We start from the raw sequence: 23,401 nt of genomic DNA, 5'->3' as shown, positions 1-23,401 counted from the left end.
GGTTCTATGACTGCAACCAAAAACTAATAAATACGGATTTTTCTGCTTCTGTAGGCATCGCCCTGCATCTAAAGAGGTGGACACTGAAACAGCCCAATAACAGTGAAAAATGAAAAAGTACCTTCTCTGATACGGAGCAAAGACAGAACAAAAGAAAGTCAAAGTAAGAACTGCACAAGGACATTTACCTGATTAAAGGTGCTGAATAACACATTCAGTTCAATTCAATTTTATTTATACAGCATCAAATCACAACAACAGTCGCCTCAAGGTGCTTTATATTGTAAGGTAGACCCTACAATAACACACATTGTATGACGCTCTATGAGCAGCACTTTGGCAACAGTAGGAAGGAAAAACTCCCTTTTAACAGGAAGAAACCTCCTGCAGAACCAGGTTCATCAGTCTAATGAACTTATGTTTTATAAATCAGAAAACAATGTGGTCGTTTTGAATGTTGCCCAGGTAACAACGTGGTTATCAGCATTAAACGAACTGATTATAAATATGAGAAAAAGTGAAATAATCATTTAACTCTGTGTATAGTATCTGCTAAAACATCACTGGAGCAAAAGGGATGGTAGGTAGTAGTTAAAGAACAAATACATGAAGATACATGAAAGAAGAAAAAAAAAGAGCAGACTTTAATGACTGATCCTTAACTACTTCTATGGCTTTAGGGAGCAAAGCAGTAAAAGGGCAGCTGCTTAATGGGGGATGTTTTAAATGTTAATTACAGCCATGGGAGCTGGGCCTTCATTTTACACTCGAAGGTAACATAAGCAAACACCTGCCATGGTTGAAAACTAATGATTCAGGAGCCGGGTGACCGAGTTGACACCACACTTTGTCTTAAATGTGGTTGACAGGTTAGCTTCCCTGGTCTGGGCTTCCCCTCGCGTCTCGTCAGAGGGGAAGAATGAAGCCGGGGGACCTTTAGGCATACTGGGTCGTGACCTTGACAAATGCCGTCATGCTGCTCCACTGGAAGGTTCCACCGTATCAGGCAGAAGGGTGTGCTGTGCTCTGGAGCTACGTACTTATAATGTTATACATGTTGGGAAGCAACGTGTGAGTCTATTCAATTGAAGACTGAATGCTGTCTGTATCCTTGCATTGAAATTTATACATGTATAACTGCAAACAAGTGTCTTAATGGCACTAAAATACAGTATATAGGTGTCTGGGCAGATGTTAGAGCAATCAGTGAAAACACTGCCCAGAGTTGCCTTTTCTCACGCAGGACCCAGCAGGAGTCTGCTTCAGCTGCAGCTACTATAGTAAACACAGCTCTCGTGTAGCAACGTTCAGGGCTGTGGAGTGCGTCAACACGGCTTATTTGATATCGCAATGCAAGAAAATGGACCCTACTCTGCCACTTGAGTTAGATCTAGAACTACATTATTTTTTCCCAACAGTATGAACAAACTTATCGTGGAAGGCATCGGCGCAGAAGCCAGCGACTCCATTAGTCGCTCACCAACGAACGACGTGGCCCCATGAACAGACCAATCGGCTTTGTGGGGTTTTCTGCGGCACCGAGGAGCCTCGGATCATTTCTGAACATGAGGCATGTTAGAACAAAGCGAAGTAAGGCTATAAAAATGACAAGGTCAGTACTTCAACAGTTCGCTTCAGAAGCATGAGTCAGTCTGTCCATCAACAGCACAAAATCCTGTCAAAATGTCCTTGAGCGAAATAATGAACCACCTACCTGCTCTCACACTGTCAGGCTCTTTGGATAAAAGTGGCAGTTAAATGCTCTACATGTAGAAATGTAAATGCAGAATCTCAGAAGCAGCTCCATCCTTATTATACTGTTCTACAGAGCAGCGAGCTCTCAAGTAACCCTCCTTTTCTGACAGTGTTATGCAACTCCCGGGTGTGGAAGGAGCCCACGGGTGCTGGCTGGTGAACCCCTCGACTCAGAGGCAGCCACGCTTTGTTAAACCGATGAGGCAGAAGCCAAATATGCTGGGTTTAGACAGCTGAACACTCAGAGCCCACTAAGCCCTAAAGTGACAGCCTGGCCAATCAGAGGTGGCGCTGGAAGCAGCTATGAAGGCTGCGTGTGAACTGAAAATGTGTGCAGAGAATAATTACAGAAAGATTCAAATGTAAATATCCCTCCATATTTATACAATAAAACTACAAGATGGCTGCAAGTCAGAAATGTAATTTATACCCTTTTACTGTATTTTATTTACCTTAAATATGCACATATTGGATGTATTTGGTGCACAGTCATTAAAGGAGATGTAATAATTTCAAGGCGCTGCACTAGATGGATATCGGCTCAATCGGCGAGGTCGACATAAATCATTTACATACGTGCAGAATAAAACTGAAAGGTAGATGTGAGGTGTGTGTGCATTTATACCACAACGTGTGAGAGTCAGTTACTGTAACACGATTTCTTGCATAACTAATAATAAAACATGAAAGTTTCTCATAAAATCCAGTCTGACCTTCATTCAAGAACAAAACAAAAGCCTTCATACTTCAGTGCAGGCTCGCTGGCTTCAGTAACAACCTCGGTCACACACACAAGGACTAGAACGACGTTCCTTTCTGCTCATCAATAATTCTGGGAATGTCTGATTAAAAAGCTACGAGTCCGATTTGGCTACGTGAAAACAAAATCCCGTTTTCTTGTTAGATTAGTTGTGTGCAATCTTCTTGAGAAAATGTAAGAGTCTGTTTCTTAAATGCCTGCAGGGTATCCAGAGCCCGAGGGAAAGCAAACTGAGAAGGTTTAGGAGAACTCGGAGGTTTTCTTTCTCTTTTCTCCTCATCCTGGACTGTGATAGATTACTTGGTGTGTTCAATAAAGGCAAAATAAACTAGAACGGTTAGTTTAGTGCGCTTGTGTTGGTCTTGTTGTGACTCAAACTGACGAAGATCAGAGAACATTTTTATAAGAAACTAAAGTTCCCAGTGTGCTAGTGAGCAAGACACGGTGACTGTAGGTAAAAGCAGAGGATCGTACCACTAACCTGGCACTCCAGCACTGAATATCTATTATTTCTGTCCGCAGGCATAAACGCCAAACTAAGACAGTTACACTGGACAACAGCTGAGTTACTGAGAGCTGAAAAATGAGGCGAACAGGTCTCAACCGCGGTTTAGAGACTACATTCAGAACATGAAATGCTTTTTTTTTTTTTAATCAATGTCTCTCAGAAATCTTGCAAAGTACAATCATGGTGAAAGTTAAACAGTAAACAGTAATTAAATGCTCTTCCTGCTGGTTTCACCGTGGCTCTTAACAGCAAACACGTGACTAAAGACAGAAACACAGTCAAATTGTTAAATGTTGCCATCACTGTACTTAAATTTGTCTTGGTTCAAACTGTATGATCAAAAACATTCCTTCGTTAACGGGAATAAGTCTCTAAACCAGCGGGCCCAACAGTTAGCATCTCTGCACGCTGTCCAGTAATCGATCCTGTGCTCAGAAGGCCTCATCCTAACGCTCTGCCAGCCACGGTGGAGGATCGTTGAAAGAAATCTGATGGACTTTGACAGCGACGTCTCCAACGGGGATGAGGAGACAACAAAGGAAAGAGCTGCCCTGTCGGAGCGGCGCATTCGGCACCATATTAGGGAACAGCTGCTGCATGAAGCAGCAGGATGGTGTGTTAAAGAGCCCGTCTGTTGCAGAGCTGCACCCTGGAACCGATCAGACTACGGTCCATATGAAGTCAGAGCCTCGAGACTGCTTGAAAGAAATGTCTGTTTCACTGTGAGGCACATTTCATTTGTTATTAACTTACATCTTTAAATGAAAACTGTGCAGCTGAATAAGACGCAGTGAGAAAACTAACAGCATAAACCCAGACAGAAGGAGAATGTGGAGAATCTAAAGCACAGATATAAAGGGAAGAGGAAATGACTTAAGCAGGGAGACAATCTGAGTGACTGACAGGCAGAATATTAGCTGGCCTCTATCTTTGGATGGAGCTTCTTCAATGAAGGGGCGGCACTGAAAACAGGGCAGAAGACGTGCTGTTGCTGTAAACACGTGCAGTAAACTGTACTTCTATGTGAATCCATATGAACCACGAGGTTGGGCTTCAGCTTGGGCTCTGTGCTTTTTTTCTGCTCTCAGGTCTCTGTGATGTCACCTCACAGCAGCCCCACCCACCTGCTGTTCAAACCTTCTGTTTACAGCGAGAAGGCAAAGAGAGGGTGAAGCTAAAGCTATCAAACACGCTGAGGCCCAGTATGAAATAAGCAGGATTATTTTTAACTCTGAATCATGCAAAGCTTCTTTAGTATTAATGAAATGAGAAATATTGTTCTAATTAAGGAAGATGGGACCATTTCTTGGTTGCAGGAAGCCTGGTCAGAATAAAGCCTGATGCTCAGCAAACATCTTTCTTTAGCTGTGAATGTAGAATGGTTTCCATTTGTTTCCACTGAGCTTCCTTATGGTTTGAGGAAAACTCAAAATGTTACAAAGGGAATGAAATGAATTTAAGAAACTCCCAAAATGCCTGATTAATCCGAGATTTTGTATCCGAGAGCTTCCAAAGAGCGATGCTAATTGTACATGTTAGCGAGGCAAAGACAGACCATATTATTGGCCCTTTGTCACAACACAGCCAGACGTCGGGAAACAATAATGACTCTGCCTCTCTGCGGACGTACCTGGCTTCACAAACACTCCTCATTACTTTTTTGCCCTCGTTTCCCTCCGTGTGATGCAGTGAGATATGATATTCAGAGGACACAGCCCAGTAATTAAAACCCAGCTCCCCTTGAGGCCTTTGTGCTTGCTTGCTGGTGAGGAAGTTTCTCGAGGCTTCCCTGGAGGGTGGGCAGTGGGTGGTGGTGGAGGGGCAACAGCTGGCCTGCCTGGCAGATTGCAGATTCATCTGTGTCTGTATCGCTGCCGTGGCATTTTAATGGTGCGGCTGGTTGTGCATTTCAATAAGCCGAGCATGGTGCACGCACACGCTAAATTTCATTTTCCTCACAGTTAAACTGGCACAGCTGTAACTGCAGCTCCGTTTCATTTACCTTCATTAGGACTTTTCATCAACGTCTTTATGTTTTTTCTTTATGAATAAAGAAATACTTCAAAAACGTAGTTTATTTAAAAAAGAAACAAATAAAATAGCTTTTGCTTGTTTGACAATGTCTGTGCTCTCATTAGCTGGCTTAATATAAAAGCAACTGGAACTTGACGCACGTAACAGCTTTTTGGTTGAATGATTAAAAAAAATAAAAATAAAAAAATAAATCTGGTTCCTGCTCCCGAACCAGGATTCAAGGAGCTTTATTGTCATTCGCATCACATGTGAACATGAGGTGGAACGAAATTATGTACACACAGTCCCAGAGCGAAAGGACAAAGTAATGAAGAAACAGAATTTTTTTTTAAAGTAATAAATAAGTTGTTTGTTTTTATATCTAATAACGAAATATAATAATAGTGCTGTTTTAACAGCACCCTCTTTCAGAATAAAAGGTAATAAAACAATACAATAAATAATACGATGATAATACTATGAGAGGACTTTAATTTGTCTAATAGTTTGTATCTATATAGATCTATATATAAATAAAATGTATAATAACAAATTGTAATGGCAGTTTATTATTCTTTTTATGGAATTGTAGACACTGCAGTAGTAATACAAAACTATGAAATACAACATTTAATCACTAAGGTCATTCAAAGACGATCTGTGATCTGTCACAAGCACCTGAGTTATCCTGGATAAACACATTAGATTTATGACGCCATGCAAATGAAACTTGCAGAGATATTCGCCAGTTAAATAATTTTCATTCATCATCCAATAAATAAAAAAATATAATGGAAAATATGAAAAACAGACGGCAGAAACACCCTTCAACCATCATACGAGTGTCCAGCAGGGGGCACTCTGCAACAAACCAACCTGGTAATTTTTTTTGTACCCATAAATAACTAGACAAACATTAGGGAAATTTGTTTCACGAAGACAAAGAATACAATTCATACAATGAAAATACTTCGAGTTACCCTTGTACACTTTAAAGGCCTGTATGTCTAAATATTGCTTCTTCATCCTTTTTGAAGCCTGAAAAACAGAAATTTTCAGGGCAGATAAACATGTTTCAGCTTCATTAGAAACGCGTCACAGGAGCAACACTGTAACAAGTAAAGGCACAGAGTACTGGGAGGGGACAAAAACATCGATGTAGATGTTAGACGTTTTATTTGCAGAGGTGAAAACCACCAAACTGCAGTCTGGGTAAACATATCACCATGTGTGAGAGGTGGCTGGCTGTACTTCCTCCACAAGCTGATGAACTGCATCAGCACCTTGTGTCATGTGGCACTTTGCCTGGAATGTTTCTATACTAGAAACAACAGATTTGGTAGGTGATGCCCCTCTGATGGCACGCACCTCTCTCTACCTCTCACACTGCATCACTGAGAGCTCGGTGCATCCCCCAGGTATCTGACATTTTCTGTGTGTTGTCATTTTCACTGTAGGACAGCTGAACCTCTTATGTGGGGACATAAGACCCTGGGGGATGATAGAGGTGGCATCTTGGGTCAAACACTTAGTGGGTCCATGAAAGAAGATAGACACTTGTTTCACATCGAGTAGTGTGATTTCTTGCCCCTGCATTTATAGTACGCACCTTTCCATGTGTTATGTTAGAGGCTGTATAACACCAAGACAGAGACATGACAATCTGACCCACAGTTTATCCAGGGAGTACCAAGATGAAGGTTAACATGTCCTGTGCCATTCTCCCAGTGCTCCAGGCTCATACTTCAAACACAAATACTGGCAAACCAGTTTGATTATATCTGAGCTTTTTGTGCTTCCTCACACACCAGAGACAAGCGAAAACCAGAGCTGGCAAAACGTCTGCGCAGGCCATCTGTCACAACATCTGACTTTTAGCTTAATATTTACTCATTATTAATTGTGTAACATAAAAAACATACACAGTTATAATTTGGTTACAAAAGGAGAGAAGCTATGTGTCGTGTTAATGATGGTTTGAGACGAGCTGCCTCTCGCTACTAACCTGCCCAACACAACCAGTCCTGTTGTCCAGATAAGGCTCTCAGACACACAGGGAAAGTCTGCAGGTCTGAGTAGGAATATGCCGAGGGCCCAAGGGGGTAGTTTGACTGGCTTATGGTATTTCATTCAGATAAAATGCCTAGAGAGAGAATTAAAGAAGCTGGCAGTGGTTTTCTGGCAGAGCTTCAGTGTCTGAGGTCTGCAGGGAGGGCAACAATAAAACAGGTTTGTCCTCCGCTGTCTGTCAAGGTGTTTGTCTTCGTGTGTCTGAACAGCTAAAAGAGGAATATTAGTGGAAATTATGCCAAATTAAATTAGAATGTATTAAAAGAAATCTTAAAAACTCTTCAGATGTTAGTTTAGCGTTGCAGTAATAAGACAAATGGATTAAAGCATTTCCAACGCCGATACTTAACGAGCTCCGTCCTGTCACAATAAAATCCACTTGAAACAGGAAGAGAGTTTCTGCGGTGAGAGCGGCAGCTGTCTGACGATGTCGGCGACAACAGTACCAACGTTTTAAATATCGTTCAAGTTCAACATAAACTGTCGTTGACAAACAGTAATCTGAAAACTAAACTTTTAATTAGCTCGCATTTTTGCAACAGTAACAATTTAACTAAATTAATAAAAATGAACTCTAATGTGTATTTATCAGATCAGTTATAATTTTTATTCAGTGGTTAATAAAGTGTCCCTAGTTTTTGTTCAAATCTTTAATCCTTTTTCCAAAGTTGAGAATTCATCTACATGTTAGCATGTTTTACAGAAAGCCTCCATTTAATTTAACAATCGCTTTTTATTGGTTACAAATTGATACATTTTCTTCTCTGAAAAAAATGTAAAAACTTGTTTTGAATTTCTTAACCAGTATAAACTTATCAAGCTTTAACATGATTACTAATCGGTATTATACATGCATGAGTATATACACGTCACAGATCCATTACAGACACACAAATATAAACAGGTGCTCAAGGCTAAGGTGAGATTTTAAGATACAAAAGGTGGAAAAAAACCTGCAGAAATGCTGATCGTTACTTTCATCCAGTGAAACCAATGCAGGGAAACTCAAAGCACTCAAACGAGATGGAAGAGAAAGCTCTCAGCAAAGAATCAACTGATGGACAAAAGTGTACCTGTGGCACTCGCCGGGTCCAAAGGTGGAATCGAATTGTGAACTTAAAAGCATCGGATGAAGAGTGCTGGTCAGTCCACATTTTAGACATTTCCAATGTTCCCATCCAGCGCACTCTGCAACGAGTGGGTAGCTAAGTGTTCTGTTTATTGCTCTGGAGCACTTGGACAAGAATCAGGTCCTCTGTGAGAACTGAACCACTGACCATTTTGTCACCATGACAATTACATAAATACTCTGATTAAATGTCACGTCCTCAAACGCGCGTTCACCGGAGAGGCACTCGTATGTCGTCACTGCTGCAGATGCTTTCTAATATATCAGCGTTGTCCTCGATATGACTGAAGAAACTCAGGCCACCCTCACTGCTTCCACAGGAATTAAGAGGCAGCAGCTGCAACAAGCTTGCCTCACAATCTGTAGGCCTCAGTTAGCGTGTTAAAAGTTAAAGTTTGCGACAGTATAGTTAGAAAAAAGCCTGAACAACTGTGACTTGTTTGGAAGAGTTGCCAGCAAAGAGCGTCCACACTAGAAGAACACGGCAGCATGGCTCAGCTTTGCTAAGTTCTTAACAAACCACAAAACTTTATGTTTGTCCATAATGCACAGCACCGCTTTTGGTGAAAATCAAACAGCATAAACACCTCACGCCAGCTGTTGGTGGAGATCTGATGATTTGAAGATGTTTGAAGGTGTGTCAAAGTCCAGTCCGCAGCACTTCACGTTAAGGTTGGGCGATTGGATGAATATCGACTATCGATGATAGGCTGAGCCCACTGGCGATCGTGTTTACAGGGGGCGGTTTATTTATTTGCCCACGAGTAAGTTTGCTAATAATGACGGAGCTAATAGAAGCAGTCAACAGAAAATAATATTAGCGCTGTTTTAACAGCACCCTCTTTCATCTGCGAGCAAGTGCCCCCTCCTCAGAGTGCGCCCAAGTGCTTGTTGCAAATCAGAACGTGCATGATTACATTGCTCCGCCCATCAAAAAGTCTGCGCATGCACAAATACATCGCCCATTGTCGATTACTGGACTGATGATTGTCGGCGATTTTTTACATATCGCCCAACCCTACTTCACGTTATTGCTGCTAAAGGTAGTTCTACAAGCACCTGAATCACGGGGTGTTCTTTTATTTCCTTTGGTTCACAGTTAATCTGTGTTAGAGTTAAAGGACATGTTCTCAAGCGTGGCAGTCACCAAGCCCGCACCTCTCTGCACATCACAGAAGTTCACCGTAGTCTTTACTGTGGTTTGGAAGAGTACAGGACGGCATATTTTTACCTTATTCTATTATTAAAATTTTCTCTTTAGAAAATCTGTATCAAGAAAACCATTTTAGGAAGCTATGAGAGCACCGGAGGAGTGACACAATCAAGCAGTCATTGCAGCTGAAACGATTCAGGTAGACTGACTGCCATGAAGCATTGTATGGATGTCCTCTGTTATTAGCTTCCCTTCAGATAACTTTAAAAAAAATAATTTAGTCAAATATTTGAGATTAACTATTGATGGACTGAATCTTGATTGGCCCCCCCAAATGACAACAAATCCAATAATGATGTGGGTTTAACCTCCCACTGGATGAATTACAGTTTGAGGACTGCTATAGCTGGCTATGACTAGCTGTCATCTATCAGCTGGATCTCATGTTTTCAAAGAGAAATGGAGGCAATACAAGATGTATGAGCGAGTGTTGGTGTGTGGGTGTCTAAGTGTGCCCCTCCTTGTGCCATCAAAGGCTTTTGGTGACTGCCGCGAGGCTCCGCTATTAGCGCACAGAGACAGGAACTGGTTTCCCCTCCAATTATGACTTCCCCACCTCAAAAGAGGGTCAGGTGGTCCTTTCTCAATCGGGACGGAAGAAGCAGAGTGGCAGGATGGAAAGGGAACGAGGACGTGAGGCAAGTGCTACCATTTGTGGAAATAAAAGGGAATTCCTGATATAGCATTGGCCGTGAACATCAAGTGGGCCTGGACTGGGAAGCTGCTCACGGCTTGACTGTCAGTTTGGATGCGACAGTTTGCCTCTATGCGGTAACTATATTTGGTTCATTATTGTAATACAAACGTAATCTGAGCACTTCTCATTGGACCCAACCGAATCGGTTATTCCTCTCAGTCGGCTGCTTTGACAAGACTTTTTCCAGAAAGCTCTCCGTCTCCTCCTGCTTCTCCGTCCACTAGGTGATGACACAGGGTTTATGGCTGGTGAGAGACTCACTCGCAGTCTAAAAGCATAATAAATCTGAAAGGCTGATTTAAGACAGACAACTTTATCATATGAAATCTGTTCACACCAACAGAGCACGTGAAGGAGTTTTATCCAGTAAAAGAACGACTAGTCTGTGGCAGAGATCAGTCGGGAGAATAAAGAGGTCAGACAGATGACTCTTTACCTCATCTGTTTGTCATTTACTGCGTTTGCTGTGTAGCCTAAAGATATAACTTTAGGCTGGATATGCTGTATCCATATGTACACACAGGTGTATCAGTACTGACTGCCTGCGTCAAAAGGATCAGCACATGTGTATCACTAAGAGGGATCCAACCTCAGAGCTTAAGCTGATATACCATCATTACAGAAGTGATGAGAGTCACTCGTGTTGCACTAGGTTGCAATTTTCATTCCATTCTTTCTCTGCAAGGAGTCAGAAGACGAGATGTAGATTTATCGTCCCTCCTCTGGTCCTGGATTTATGTTATTTATAAATGTGCACGGCTTCCTTTCTATTACACATTGAGAACATTTCAAAAACGACTTGTACATCAAAGCGTCGCCCATGTTTGCTGAGGCAGGTGTGAGCTAATCACATGATTCGGCCAAAGTAAAAACCCATGTTTCCACTTTCTGCAACATTTTGAGCAGAGAAAATATGACGACTACTCCCAGCAGGGTGTGAATGCAGCTACCGATACACAGAAACACACACACTGTCCAAAAGCAATGTCTACTATTTTCACCTTTATTAGGTTGGCAGCAACAGCAAAAACCTTTTGACAAAATTTCAAATTAAAAAAATAGATACTGTGCAATTTAACACACTCGCCTCCTACTCAAACATCAGCCTAGGTGAGTTAACGAAAACGGGTCCACAACACCTGCCAGAACTTATTTTGGCTGTACAGCAACAACAGATACACGCACTACATACTCATATGCAGTATATTGTATAAAGATTCAAACATAAATTAAATAAATATATAATATTTCCTTTAAACACTTTTTACTAAAAGCTTCTATCAAAGCACTTAAAAGGAAGGTGACATAACACTTGATTTTTTAATACCACTTCAGTTTGGTCAGTGTAACACAGACACACAAATCATTGATTATTAAACACTCGGCACTTTGACTGAAACCTCGTGCCAGGACCACGTTTCACATGACCTGCTACATGAAAGCCTACAAAGGCATGAGCACGTGTGCATCTTCATACCAGCAACTGTGATCTCCACTTTAAATGTTCTTAAACTTTTTGACAACTGCTCTATTTTATGTCATTACAGAGTTTTGCTTTCGTGTTATTGTTTGTCACCACATTGAAGATTTTACAGGTCATAATAATTTCATCTACTACCCGACTAATACGCTCCCAAAGTGAATACAAAAACACAAGCTATCAAAATAAAATATATATATATCGAATATTTTAAGTCTAGTATTTGACACAGTCCCTACTGTTATACCTCATATATGCCAGATCGTATGGCTGTTGGAGTGAGTTCACTTGGACATTTCTATAAATGTAGATATCAAAGAGCAGAACATGGAAGTCAGAAATCACATCAACGCTGATAAAGTTATGAAACGACCCATTTTCGACCCTCTTGAGCTTAAAGAAAAAGCTAAACGCAGTGACGACGTATCCTCGGATGTGTAAAGTTTCACACGGTACGTGAAATGTTTTTAAAAAGTGCAGCATGACCATGTGATGGCAATTATTCTCAAGATAAAATACACTTTTCCTACAAAATACACCTTTAGGCACATAAAACAATCTATAATGCGTTAACGTTGCATTAAAGTTGCAACTATTTGAAATCCAACACCATCGACCAAAGTGGAGTATTTTGAAGAATGCTGGCGGTTCCTCTGAGGACCTGCACACATGTCCACAGCTTTTCACTTTTGCCTCATTTTTTGGAGCATCTGCCTCCAAGTTCACTTATTTGAATAACCCCAAACAAAAACTAACCCTGCCAGCAGTTACAGTAAACTATATGAATAAACCATTATTAGTTGCTCCCGGTACAAACTCAGACTGACCACAGGCCGGTGACGACACTACAGCCTGAGGATTAATCAAAAGAGTCTAAGATCTCATTACAGTGATTTTAGCTTCAATTTATAGGGTGGCCAGAAAGACTAAACTGGAATGCTCACATACTCCATGTCAAACATGTCAACGAGAATAAGACTCAGTTTTACTGGCCCTACAGTAAAACACCACAAAGCAGCCTTAAAATGATGAGATGACCTGGCTGCTGGACACCGGCTGGTGTCCTGCAGGGTTTAGATCTCACCCTGGGTCAACACACCTGAATCACATGATGAGTTCATTACCAGGCCTCTGGAGAACTTCAAGACATGTTGATGAGGTCATTTAGCCGTTTAAATCAGCTGTGTTGGATCAAGGACATCTAAAGCCTGCAGGACACCTCGAGGCCGGGAGCTGGACACCGCTGGCCTACACAAAGTGTCCCGCAGCAGTAGATCGGAGAGTTACAGTATCTGGGAGCTGGGTTTGCTGTGTCTCCTGGTTTCCCGCGTGGCCGTTATGCACTACAGGGCCTAAACCACAAACTGCTGACACCACTACAGGAGCCAAATGGTAATTTGGCTAAAGACTGCTGCTGTATTAATGTGAAATTAATTTTCTCGTTTGTATAAAATGCATTTTTATTTTCATTTGACACCGGTCAAATGAAAATAAAAATGCATTTTATACAGAGTGGAATGACTACCCTACTGTGCTGTGGTAAAGTGGGAGTCAGTCTGTTATATAGTTATATAGATTTTCACGTCTATTTCAGAACTGGGAGAAATAAAAGACGAGGCAAAAATAAAGCGCACTGCCAGATGACCAGTTCAACGAACAAAGACGAGGTAAACAACCAATAGCCTTAAACGTCTACCCTGTCATTTTTTAACAAACAGATCAGGTCACATTAATCCCAGCCCCTGTCATCTCAAAACTATCCTTCACGTGAGCCACTCAAAGCACAAGAAACTTGTGACATCTGAGGCCCCGCACCAGAGTGAATGTGTTAGTGGGTTCAAAGCCACATTCAACAGTAAAACATCTGCATCCTCAAAGCAGCTCATGTAGAAGAAAAGATTTGGACAGTGACACTTATACTGCATCTTCATCTGTGTTCACAATCCAGCTGTCATTTGTATAAAGAAAAGATATTTATTGGCTGGTTCAAAATCATGAAGTCATGCATCAAACTGACTGAACACTCATAATGGGAACGTCAGGAACGCTGAATCAATGGGGGGGGATTTCTGATGCTTGTGGAATACAAAGCACAGAGGGAGACCTTGCACTATTTCACTGACTTCAGTTAAGTGTCACAGTATGAATCTATGCTAAGCCTGACATATGCTTTGTTCCAGTTTGGAAATAAGGTGCTTTGTCGTGGGGGGAGCACGAATCAGCTGATGATATTCAGGTCAAATTAAAGTTGTTTAACAATCTCGTACAGGCCCAATCACAGCAGCACCTGAACTGATGGACATTTGATGACCAGCAATAAATAACTGTGTTAAGCAATTTTGTTCATTTAAAGGTTTTAGTGGTTAAAGCTGCACAGTCCCTTGGTATATGAGATATGATCTGCATACTGTCAGAACAGAATTACATTAAGTTTACTTTCTAAGATTAGCAGCACTTATTCATGTCGTAAAATCTTTAGCTTAAATCTCAGCTGTAACCGATCACCCAATCAAGGGGGGGGCAGAACACCTGACATAACTATGACTCCACCTGCTCACTTCTTAAAAACAGTCAAAGCCATTTTCCGTCGTATTTGTCACAGCAGCACACCGGCTGCTGTCACTGTCGTACGTGTAACATTGATATGGAAACGTCTAATATCCACTTAGAACCTTTAAACAGGTCTGTGAGCACAACTGTAGATTACACTGTATCCACACACAAAGAGCATGAAGACATCCATTAGACGGTTGCTCTGAATCACAACCACTAGCAAAGGTTAACAGACATGAAACGGTCACATTTGATTTGTGAGGAGATATCTATGAATGTTTTGGCATTTACAGTTTTGTCTCTCCGGTAGATCCGATCTCATCGATGATGTGCACAGAGATGTAAAGGCTAAGAGAGCCTTCGCTGTAATGTAGAGTAAAAGCCACCGCAGAGCGCCCGTTTCGCTTGAAATCTCAGTTTAGATGCTGCATTCATCTCCTTGAAAGGGTTTTAATGCAATTACCAGTGCCCAGGATAATGTCACAGTTATCAGCTAAAAAGGTTGATACAGTTATCCACTGAGCCCTGCCAATTTAACTACGAGTTAACTAGCTGCTAAGCATGCTGGGATTCTTATTTCCTCATCCTGTGGGAGACGTGGCTTCAGATGGAGCACGAGTTTGCCCTCTTTCTTGGTTTAGGCTCGCCAAAGTCCCGGTCATCTGCAGCACAGTGGCTGAAGGAGCAAATGGTCTGCGAGAGCCTGCGCATGCCCAGCCGGAACACACTATTAGACAGGCTGTAGATGACACAGTTGCAAAAGCTGTTGCTAATGGCCAGCCAAGTTGTTATGAAGGAGAGGGCAGGGCTGTCCAGCACGTGGGAGCTTTCTAGAAGAAAGTAGATTATGTAGGGCAGCCAAAGCATATAGAAAACACTGGTAATGCGAAAGAGTACCATCGCGTAGCGCCGATCCGGCCCGTGCCCCCCGTGATGCCCGCCACCATTCCCTTCACCGGCCTCCATCTCCTGGCTGGGGAAACGTGCACGTCGTTCGCTGATCTCCCTGTTGTGTTGCTGACAAATGCGGAAGATGTGGTAATAGGTAAAGCAGACCACAAGGGCAGCAGGCGCATAGAGCAAGCACACCACGAAGCCTGTGAAGAGGGCGGAGGTGGGCCAAGAGTGTGCGCACCACTCGAAAATATCCCCGTGATAGCCCGGCTTACCCCAACCAAAGAAGGAGGGGGAGAAAATCAGGCTGGAATAGACCCAGATGAGAGTGATGCAGCCTCGCAGACGGCACGGAGTCACCAGCTGGTTGTAGGACAGCGGCTTCGTTATAGCCAGGTACCGGTCCACGCTGATACAGGCCAAGCAGGCCATTGAAACACTCTTCAGAACAGAGATGACATAGCTGAAAACTTGGCATGTGACTGGCTCCTGGACACTGGTTGGGTAGTGGAGTAACGACAGGGTGGGCACCAAGCAGCTGAGCCCCACCAGCAGATCGGCGTAGGCCATGGTCTGGATGAAGTAGCTGGTGGTGTAGTGGTGCAGCAGAGGGGCACAGTGGAACACAAAGATCACCGTCAAGTTCCCAGCAATAATTAGTACAGTTAGCAGCACGATGACAGCGGTCTCCAGAATGCAAGCATCCAGGCCTCCATTCAGCCCCCAGCCCAAGGGACAGGAGTGGTTCGAGGCCCTGCCAGGAACGAAGTCTCCATGGCTGACGTTGGCAGTGATCGAAGGGTCTGTTGTCAGTTCAGACTGGTTCATTGTTCTGGGTGCCGTCCAGGTGGGTCAGGACTGCAGCGTGTCACCCATAAAGGCAGCTGGGCCGAAACTGGAGATTCTCCTGTCGCCCTCCTGTTTTTCGCCAGGCGTCTGCAGCCAATCTCAGTTCACAGAGCTGAACATGCTCCCTAGCGTGCCCACGCTTTCGTTCGCCTTACTCTCATATCGCTGCTCGGTCTCGATCAAATGAACGCAGACTGGAGGAAAATCAATGCAGCCGCCAGCAGCGTAGGACAACCCGTTCGGCTCTCCTTTCCAATGATGCATGGTCAGTGAAAGTAGTGGGTGGGCAGCGGTCAGTAGTACGAAGAAAGTGCATTCCTTCAGTAAACCTAAAGCTTCGGCCAGCACGTATCCCAGCGGTGAGCTCACTTGCCGCTCTGCCTTGCAGTCGGTGGCCTCATCGTCTGATTTAAATGAGAGTTGCCACCAGGAGGCTGAGGGCAGGAGATGTCCTCGCAAGGGCAGAGAGCAAAGATGATGCGAGGGAGGAAATCACACAAGGTTAAAGCAAAGTCCAAAGCTCCACTCGATTCACTAAAGAGCCCCAACAATAATGGAGCATTTCTATTTCACTCCTTAAGAACAGCTGAGATTTTCTGGGTGCCGCTGTGGCTCCAAAACACATTTTAGGTGATCGCTATGTTTAATTAAAGCATCAGCGATGTATAATTAAATTCATTTCTTTATTACAATCCAAAGTTTCACTGTGTGCCAGAGTGTTTACTATGTAACCGCAGGCTTCCCTTATTTTGGTGGTCCTCCGGCCAGTGTCTGGAGCCCGTGTATGCCCAGCTATTGTCTGAATCAAAACACAGACACGGGCTAGAACAACACGGGGATCTCCGCGGGAGATAATGTCACAGCTCTCTCAGCACACACAGTGGTGAGGGGAAATGTGTTTACAAGGCATCCCTAGGCAGCATGAGGTAAAGCATCCCAACGTCCAGATGACTTCTGCCAACAATGTGAAGTTTAAATCCAAATGTGCAAACTTGCCTCTCAGTGTTCTGGACTGCAAGTTGTGAAAAAGACAAACCAACGTAAGAGTCGAGCGGCTGATGAGTGTTTGATGTCAGATGCAGGCAGACGCGAGGACTTTCCAGGAGAAATGAGAGGCCACCTGAATAACTCAGCGCTCCAATCACTTTGACTCCACAGCAATCCTGTCGCAGACACTTGCAGAGAGGGGTTTGGGAATGAATCGACAGTCGGCTTATTTACCCGACACTTCCATTTTCATTGTGGTATTCTTGAAAATCTGGCAGCACCTAGAAGGGCTCGGGACCTTGTCCTCAAGTGCTTAATGCAGCCGCAGATTTTCCAAGTTGCCTTAGTCCTTTCAAGCGTTGTGGAGGGGGTCCTATCCAACTCTTCTCTCAGTACAGCTGTCACCTGAACAAAACACTGACGGTACAACAAAAGGGAATCCGCTCTCGCAGCATAAAGAGAAGAAAAGTCCCAGTCGGAGTCCCGGTCTTTTTTTGAAAATGGTCACTTTTATTTTAGATGAACAGGAAAAAACAACAACACGTTTTTAATTAATAATTCCTCAGATCCTGGCACACTGAAGGATATGAATGCAATGCATCTGTCCAAAGCAGCAAGTAAAAATGAAAGGCAAAAAAAGGGGGGGATGACTGCGCTGATGGAAATGAGTTAAATCTGCAGCGAGAGAAGCGAGGGGATGGAGAGTCCCTCAGCCCTGGTGCAGTGAGGAGAGATGCTGTGACTGGCTTACACTTCCCTCCCTCCCTCACCACACACTCTCTCTAGCTTGCACACTCCAGTCTCTCTCTCTCTCCACACACACACACACACTCCTCGCTGCTCACAGCCCCGCCTCCTCCCCTCCCAGCTGCACCTGAGGCTCCCTGCCACATTATCCTGCCTCAGACTGGCTTTCTCCCAGAGGTACATTTGGATACATTTCCTATTTACATATCACTTATCTCTCAAACTATTTCTATTAAGTGAAGCCCTTATCACTTTTTCTCCCCTTTCCTGTTTAGTCACACAGCCCTTCATTGCACACATACCATAAACATACACTATTCACTATTTAACTGCAGTTGAGCAGCTTTATGTATTTAAAAACAAAAACTACTGAATCTAAAAATATTCAAATGCAAATTTCATAACATCGCTGAGTCATAATATGTACAGTGTTCAGTCTCAGCTTGCCACAAACAAAGTGTACATAATGTACATGAACACTCAGTTAACCTCCAGTATGATAAGAAACATTTTAATTATTGGAAAATGCATCTTCTGCATTATCCAAACAGACTCCAGGTTTCTTTTCTTTATTTACCAACAGCTTAGCACACTTATCTCTGCCCCTTAGTTACAGTTGCCAGGTATTTCAGCCAGTTGGGAGCATCCTGAAAGGGATCAAGTGACAGTAAATTGGCTAATCTAAAGAGTGGATGGAAAGAAACCGGCCAGCATGATGCATACACAACTGAAACTTTGTTAATATTACTGAGAAACCATTAAAGTCATTGAGGAGTGGTCATTTTGACAGGAAATCGTTACACTGCACACATCTAGAAAACAACTTTAATTACTCTGGAAAACAAACCGACACATTAACGTCTGAATGGAGCGACCATGGCGTGGACTGAAATAAGCCAGCGAGCGAGCACGGTTACTGTGGAGCATATGAGCCAGCTCAATGTGATTTTTTGAAGACTGTTATATTAAAAAATAATAATAAAAATCTACAATAGGCCAAAGCCACACAGAGCGAAAGAACAAACATGCATCGCCTGAATAAAACGGGGGATGCAGCTTCAAGAAACACTGCTATTGGGATATAATGGTAAATGTGTATGATCTTATAATAATAGGAGCTCCTGCGATTTCATTTCTTCAGTAATGCAGCAGCTTATGACAGGACATAAAAGCTGAAGAAAGGCTTGCACAGACCTGATGACTTTAAACAGATTATAGCTCAGGGATCAAAACAGAACGTAAGAGTTTCTCATTGTAAATATTTCTGTTTATATTAGTAATTAGAATCTATAAACCACGATATCATTCATGATTATTAAATCCATTTTAGTATTTGACTTTAATAGTAGCATAATGTCTAAACCCTCATGTTTAAGGTGACATCAACTCCTACGTACATTACTGAACCAATAATCTTTGAGAGCAACACGCACATCTATCAAAAAGTGCACAATTAACTTTGACTTGAGGTTGCAAAGACAGGCAGTGGGAAATAACATCATACTGAATACACTATTTATTTGGTAACGCTATGTTGTTAGCCGTTACTCTGGAAAAGTGTTACAATTTGACTAAATATAGAAGTCGGTATGCTCGAGTCAAAATGAGACTCGATTCTACTGAAACAGGTCAACCTAAAAACACTAAAATAGATCAGGTGAAGTTCAGGTAGACAGTTGTGCTGTCACTGTGGAAGGAGCCAGTCAATGGAGATCTCTCATCACAGCGCTCTTTACCTTTGGAGGTGGACACTGATGAAAAACACGACCAGAAGGCCACCGTTAATAATTCATTCTGCTCCAAAACAAAGCCAGCGGGGCCACTTGGAAACAAAGGCGGCGGCTGATTCACCTTTCACTGCCTCCCAGCATCCCTCCCTCCTCCATGCCTGGGCTCCTGCTGATTTCAGTCTAAACAGCAATGTACCAGCATAAGCAGGGAGTTTATATCTACATTAAAAGGTGTTTGGCCTGGTGGTTTATCCAGAGCACGGTAAAGAAAGTGGCAGGCTGTTCGCCGTTACATTGGACACACCAACTAATCACTTCATCTCCTACAACAAAAATAAAGTAGCAACAACTACTTCGTTCTTCCTCTTACAAACAGAACCCTGCAAACGGTATTTTCAAACAGGACGCCCCTTGTTGAGAGTCTCGAAGTTCAAGGATATGAAATAAGATTTTGTTGATTATACTAAGTGATTCCATCCCAGAGCAGCTTTAAGTTTTTCTCACTTAATCTGCAGATAAACAACATTACTGCTGTATCCTGACAAATCACATTTAAGATTAATCTAACACCCAGATGAAAATGCTGTTCATTGCAGGTCGTTCAGATTTATTGAGGTGATACGAGCTGCTGCGACTGCAGTGGAGGCAAAGACACGGAGCACTGGACAAAGAAGTGACCAGAGATGAGGTTGGCTAAATCTCCTTAATGCGGGCGTCATATCAGTGTCAGCACAGACGGCCGATGCAATTATCACTGCACACCAGCAAAACTCCAGAATCATTTTATTCACTTTGGCATGGCAACTTAATTTCACTCAATACTAAAAATTCTGCATCTAATCAGACGTGTCCAAGCGGCACCACATTAACATGACTGATTACACCATTTCAGCTGCACGCACACACACACAGCAGAGGGTCCTCAGTAAACATCAAATCTGTCGTCGAGTCAGTTTTTAGCCAACCTTCAGTAACTACAGAAATGATACTGATGTTTCTGACGCTGTGGATCAGAGGCAGCACATCCTCCACGGTTTTCCTACTGTGGAAACTGTCGGTGAATGGAGACTGGAAACTGCATTATGGACAGGCACACAGACCCGAGGAGGGAGAGTGCTGTGAATAGACCTATATTGTAGGAAGCGGTGTTGCTTGGCTGTACTGCAGACGTGCAGTGCAGCTGTTCCCCGCAGATACTATAAAGGAGGACGGGACAGCGAGGCGAGTGTGTACGAATGTGTGCGAGAGGCTTTGATTGGCTGACACCACCACAGGGATTTGTCTTTCAGGCAGTGATGGGAAACCTCAAACCTCAAGGGTGAAAACTTATCGTCAGTATGAAAATGTCAACATATATAAAAGATGAGAGAAAAGCTTGTATGTGTGCACAAACTGGAAAACTAAGGATCACATGGCAACAAAATGAATGTTAGTGAAGTAAGACGTGGATTTCTCTTAACACCGTGCAGCGGTCGCCACAGTGACTATGTGAAATCCATAAACAACTACTGCAGGTTTCAAAGGCAGAACACCAACTCATTAGGCGAAGGAAGACTGAGACAAAGGCTAAAGGAGACAGAATTGTCATGGCGATAACTTCAAGCAAAGAAAAGTCTGTTGACCCTCACAGTTACCATGGCAGCCTCTCTTATGTACATTGTGCTCCGTGTATCTTTATGAGCATTATTAGGCGTGGGTGTAGTATTATTCCAGCCTGGCTGCATGGCTGATGCTACCTTTGATTACACACAGACTTTATATGTCATCACTAAGCTGGCTGCTCACTGAAATGGAAAGCACCTTAGAAGTCCTGGGAGGAAACCAGGTGAGATCCGGGAAATGAAAGACACACAGAAAAAGCTCATCTTCACAGACGAGGTTATACACGCTGCAAGTCCTCAGCTGTCCACCCTCTTTGGTTTTTTTAAGGAAAATGGGTGCAAGGTGCAAGAATTTGTTGAAATGTTGGGCTCGACATTAGAGGTGACCGTCATTAGATGCTATAGAAATAAAACTGAAGTGAAATAGTTATAATTGAATTACAAGTCAGTAACAAAGTTAGAGTGGAACAAACTGCTTTTGCAAAGCTAGCTTGATTGAGTTCGGTGCCTTTCTATGAATGAATAATTCACAGGTCAGTGTTTAGCAGCTTTGAAATGTCCTGCGCTGGTCACGCTGAGGTCCTGCCTGCTGTGCAGTTTCCCTCCATGCTTCCATTACAGCTTTCAAAGCTAAGACGCGAGTCCGGCGTCTGTTTTTGGGATGGCAGGACTGGAAATAGCTGGCTGAGCTTTTTTAAGCTGTGGGTTCAAGCGTGGCGGCACACCTTGGGCTTGTTCGGCTCTGGGGACATGAAAAGGTTGTTCAAATGTCACCAGCAACCCGCCGTTCCCGACCTCAAACACAGCGCTGCGCCAGCCCAGAAAGTTATTTGTGAATGTCTCAGATGCCCCGAGGCCACAGTGTGCATTTGCGACTGTGTGTGATGACTGTAAATGAGAGCAGCGCAACACTTAAGTGTATTGCAAGTATCGCGCTATTATACGAGCACGCCACGGGTCACATGCTGCTAAATGCTGAGTAGATTAGTGGTTTCGAAATAGATTTTTCCAGAGGTCCATAACACGGCTCCTGGTGATACACGGTGCTGAGCATTAAAGGCCCAGAGAGGTATAAACGAGCTCCACATCACCTTCATGTTGCTGGTCTTTGCCTCTTCCCTCCCCGCTACATCTTCCCTCAGTTCCATTCATTTGGTGCAGCTATTAATAGCCCGACCAACCGCCTATCAATACCATCACTACTCCAGCAAGACAGAAGATGTGGGCGTGCCCAAGCCAGCGCAATGAGCTGAACAACAGAAGCTTAGTCTTATGTAACAGGAGCATAGGAGAGGCAGAGAGGGGCACAGGGAAATCTAAGAAGAGCAAGAAGACGGTTCCTACAGAAGACGAAAAAGAAAGACGAGGGATAACGATAACAGAAAAAGAAGGACCAGAGATATCCACACAGCAGTGAAAGTCGCTATCCTGGCATTTGCACGCGTTCCCTTTCTCCCTTCAGTCACTAAAACCTAATATTTGTGGGTTCACACTCTTTGCTGGCTCAATTTTCCACGCTTCATGTCGACACCCCTATTGCTTTCTCTCTGTTAGTGCTTATTGATTGAGGCAGGTGCTTTCACTGGCCTCTGTGCTGCAAAGAGAAAAAACTATTTTATTACCAATGAAACTGAAGATCTCTATCCTTCTGCCGCCGCATTTAGGTACAGTTGGGCGCTCGACTTACTCGTTTATAAGAAGTTAAGAAAGATCAGATGAAACTATAACAGAAGTATATAAATAAAGCCACAGTTAAATGGCACATTATGAAACAGGACCTTCAGAGAGCCTGGAGAGCCGTTCCTCCAGTGTGACACTGCGGCTAAAAGTTTTGTGCAAGCCCGTGTGCTATACCTGAACGCAGCCAGAACAACAAGCAATAGTTAAATACTACAGGTCCAAAAATTCACTTTGAATTCCTGCTCCGTGGGAGGCCAAAGGGCAGCACGAGCCGTCACAGTCCCGAGACGGCGCCGCGTGCCTTTAAATGTCACCGCTAAATTACAGCCTTCTCCGATTTGACACACAGTTCAGAGGAACAGCTGTAACAAAAGCGTTGGTGAGACGCAGATTTGTACGCAGTACAGAAACACATTTCCTCATTCACTCTCATCGCAGTGACGAGATCTCGTAACAATTCACACCCGCCGTCTGGCTTTCACTTAAGCACGGCAAAAATGGCGGCTACAGCTAAAAGCGTGGAAGCACAACATCGACACAAAGAAAACACTCTCACGGTTCATATTCACAGGAGGAATGTGCCGACATCAGATCTTAGGGTCAAATATAATGAAAACCGTGGATTTGTTGCCGCCTCGCCGGCCCTCAGGTGAGGATGTGGTAGAAAAGTCTTACGTCAGTGTTTCTTTTAGAAATGCACTCTTATTAGCAGCTGTCCATCCCTGCTGTGCGCGT

At 43.3% G+C, this 23,401-nt stretch overlaps 2 protein-coding genes across 4 annotated transcripts in view; both read right to left on the bottom strand.

Moving 5' to 3' along the window:
• The window catches only part of rabgap1l (RAB GTPase activating protein 1-like), a 92,367-nt gene that overhangs the window by 45,865 nt on the left and 23,101 nt on the right, over positions 1-23,401 (bottom strand). The window lies entirely within an intron of this gene.
• On the bottom strand, positions 12,790-23,399 carry gpr52 (G protein-coupled receptor 52). The gene is made up of 2 exons (XM_026147227.1): positions 19,507-23,399; positions 12,790-19,406 (listed from the first exon to the last, which is right to left on the bottom strand). The coding sequence occupies exon 2, from the start codon at positions 15,898-15,900 to the stop codon at positions 14,782-14,784; it is 1,119 nt and encodes a 372-aa protein (XP_026003012.1). The 5' UTR covers positions 15,901-19,406; positions 19,507-23,399; the 3' UTR covers positions 12,790-14,781.

Source organism: Astatotilapia calliptera, chromosome 17 (assembly GCF_900246225.1).
Source record: "Astatotilapia calliptera chromosome 17, fAstCal1.2, whole genome shotgun sequence".
Taxonomy (NCBI): domain Eukaryota; kingdom Metazoa; phylum Chordata; class Actinopteri; order Cichliformes; family Cichlidae; genus Astatotilapia; species Astatotilapia calliptera.
This window is presented reverse-complemented; position numbering and strand designations above follow the sequence as displayed.

Excerpts from the sequence above, each read along its gene's own strand:
- gpr52 (XM_026147227.1), bottom strand. The coding sequence starts at position 15,900 with ATGAACCAGTCTGAACTGACAACAGACCCTTCGATCACTGCCAACGTC.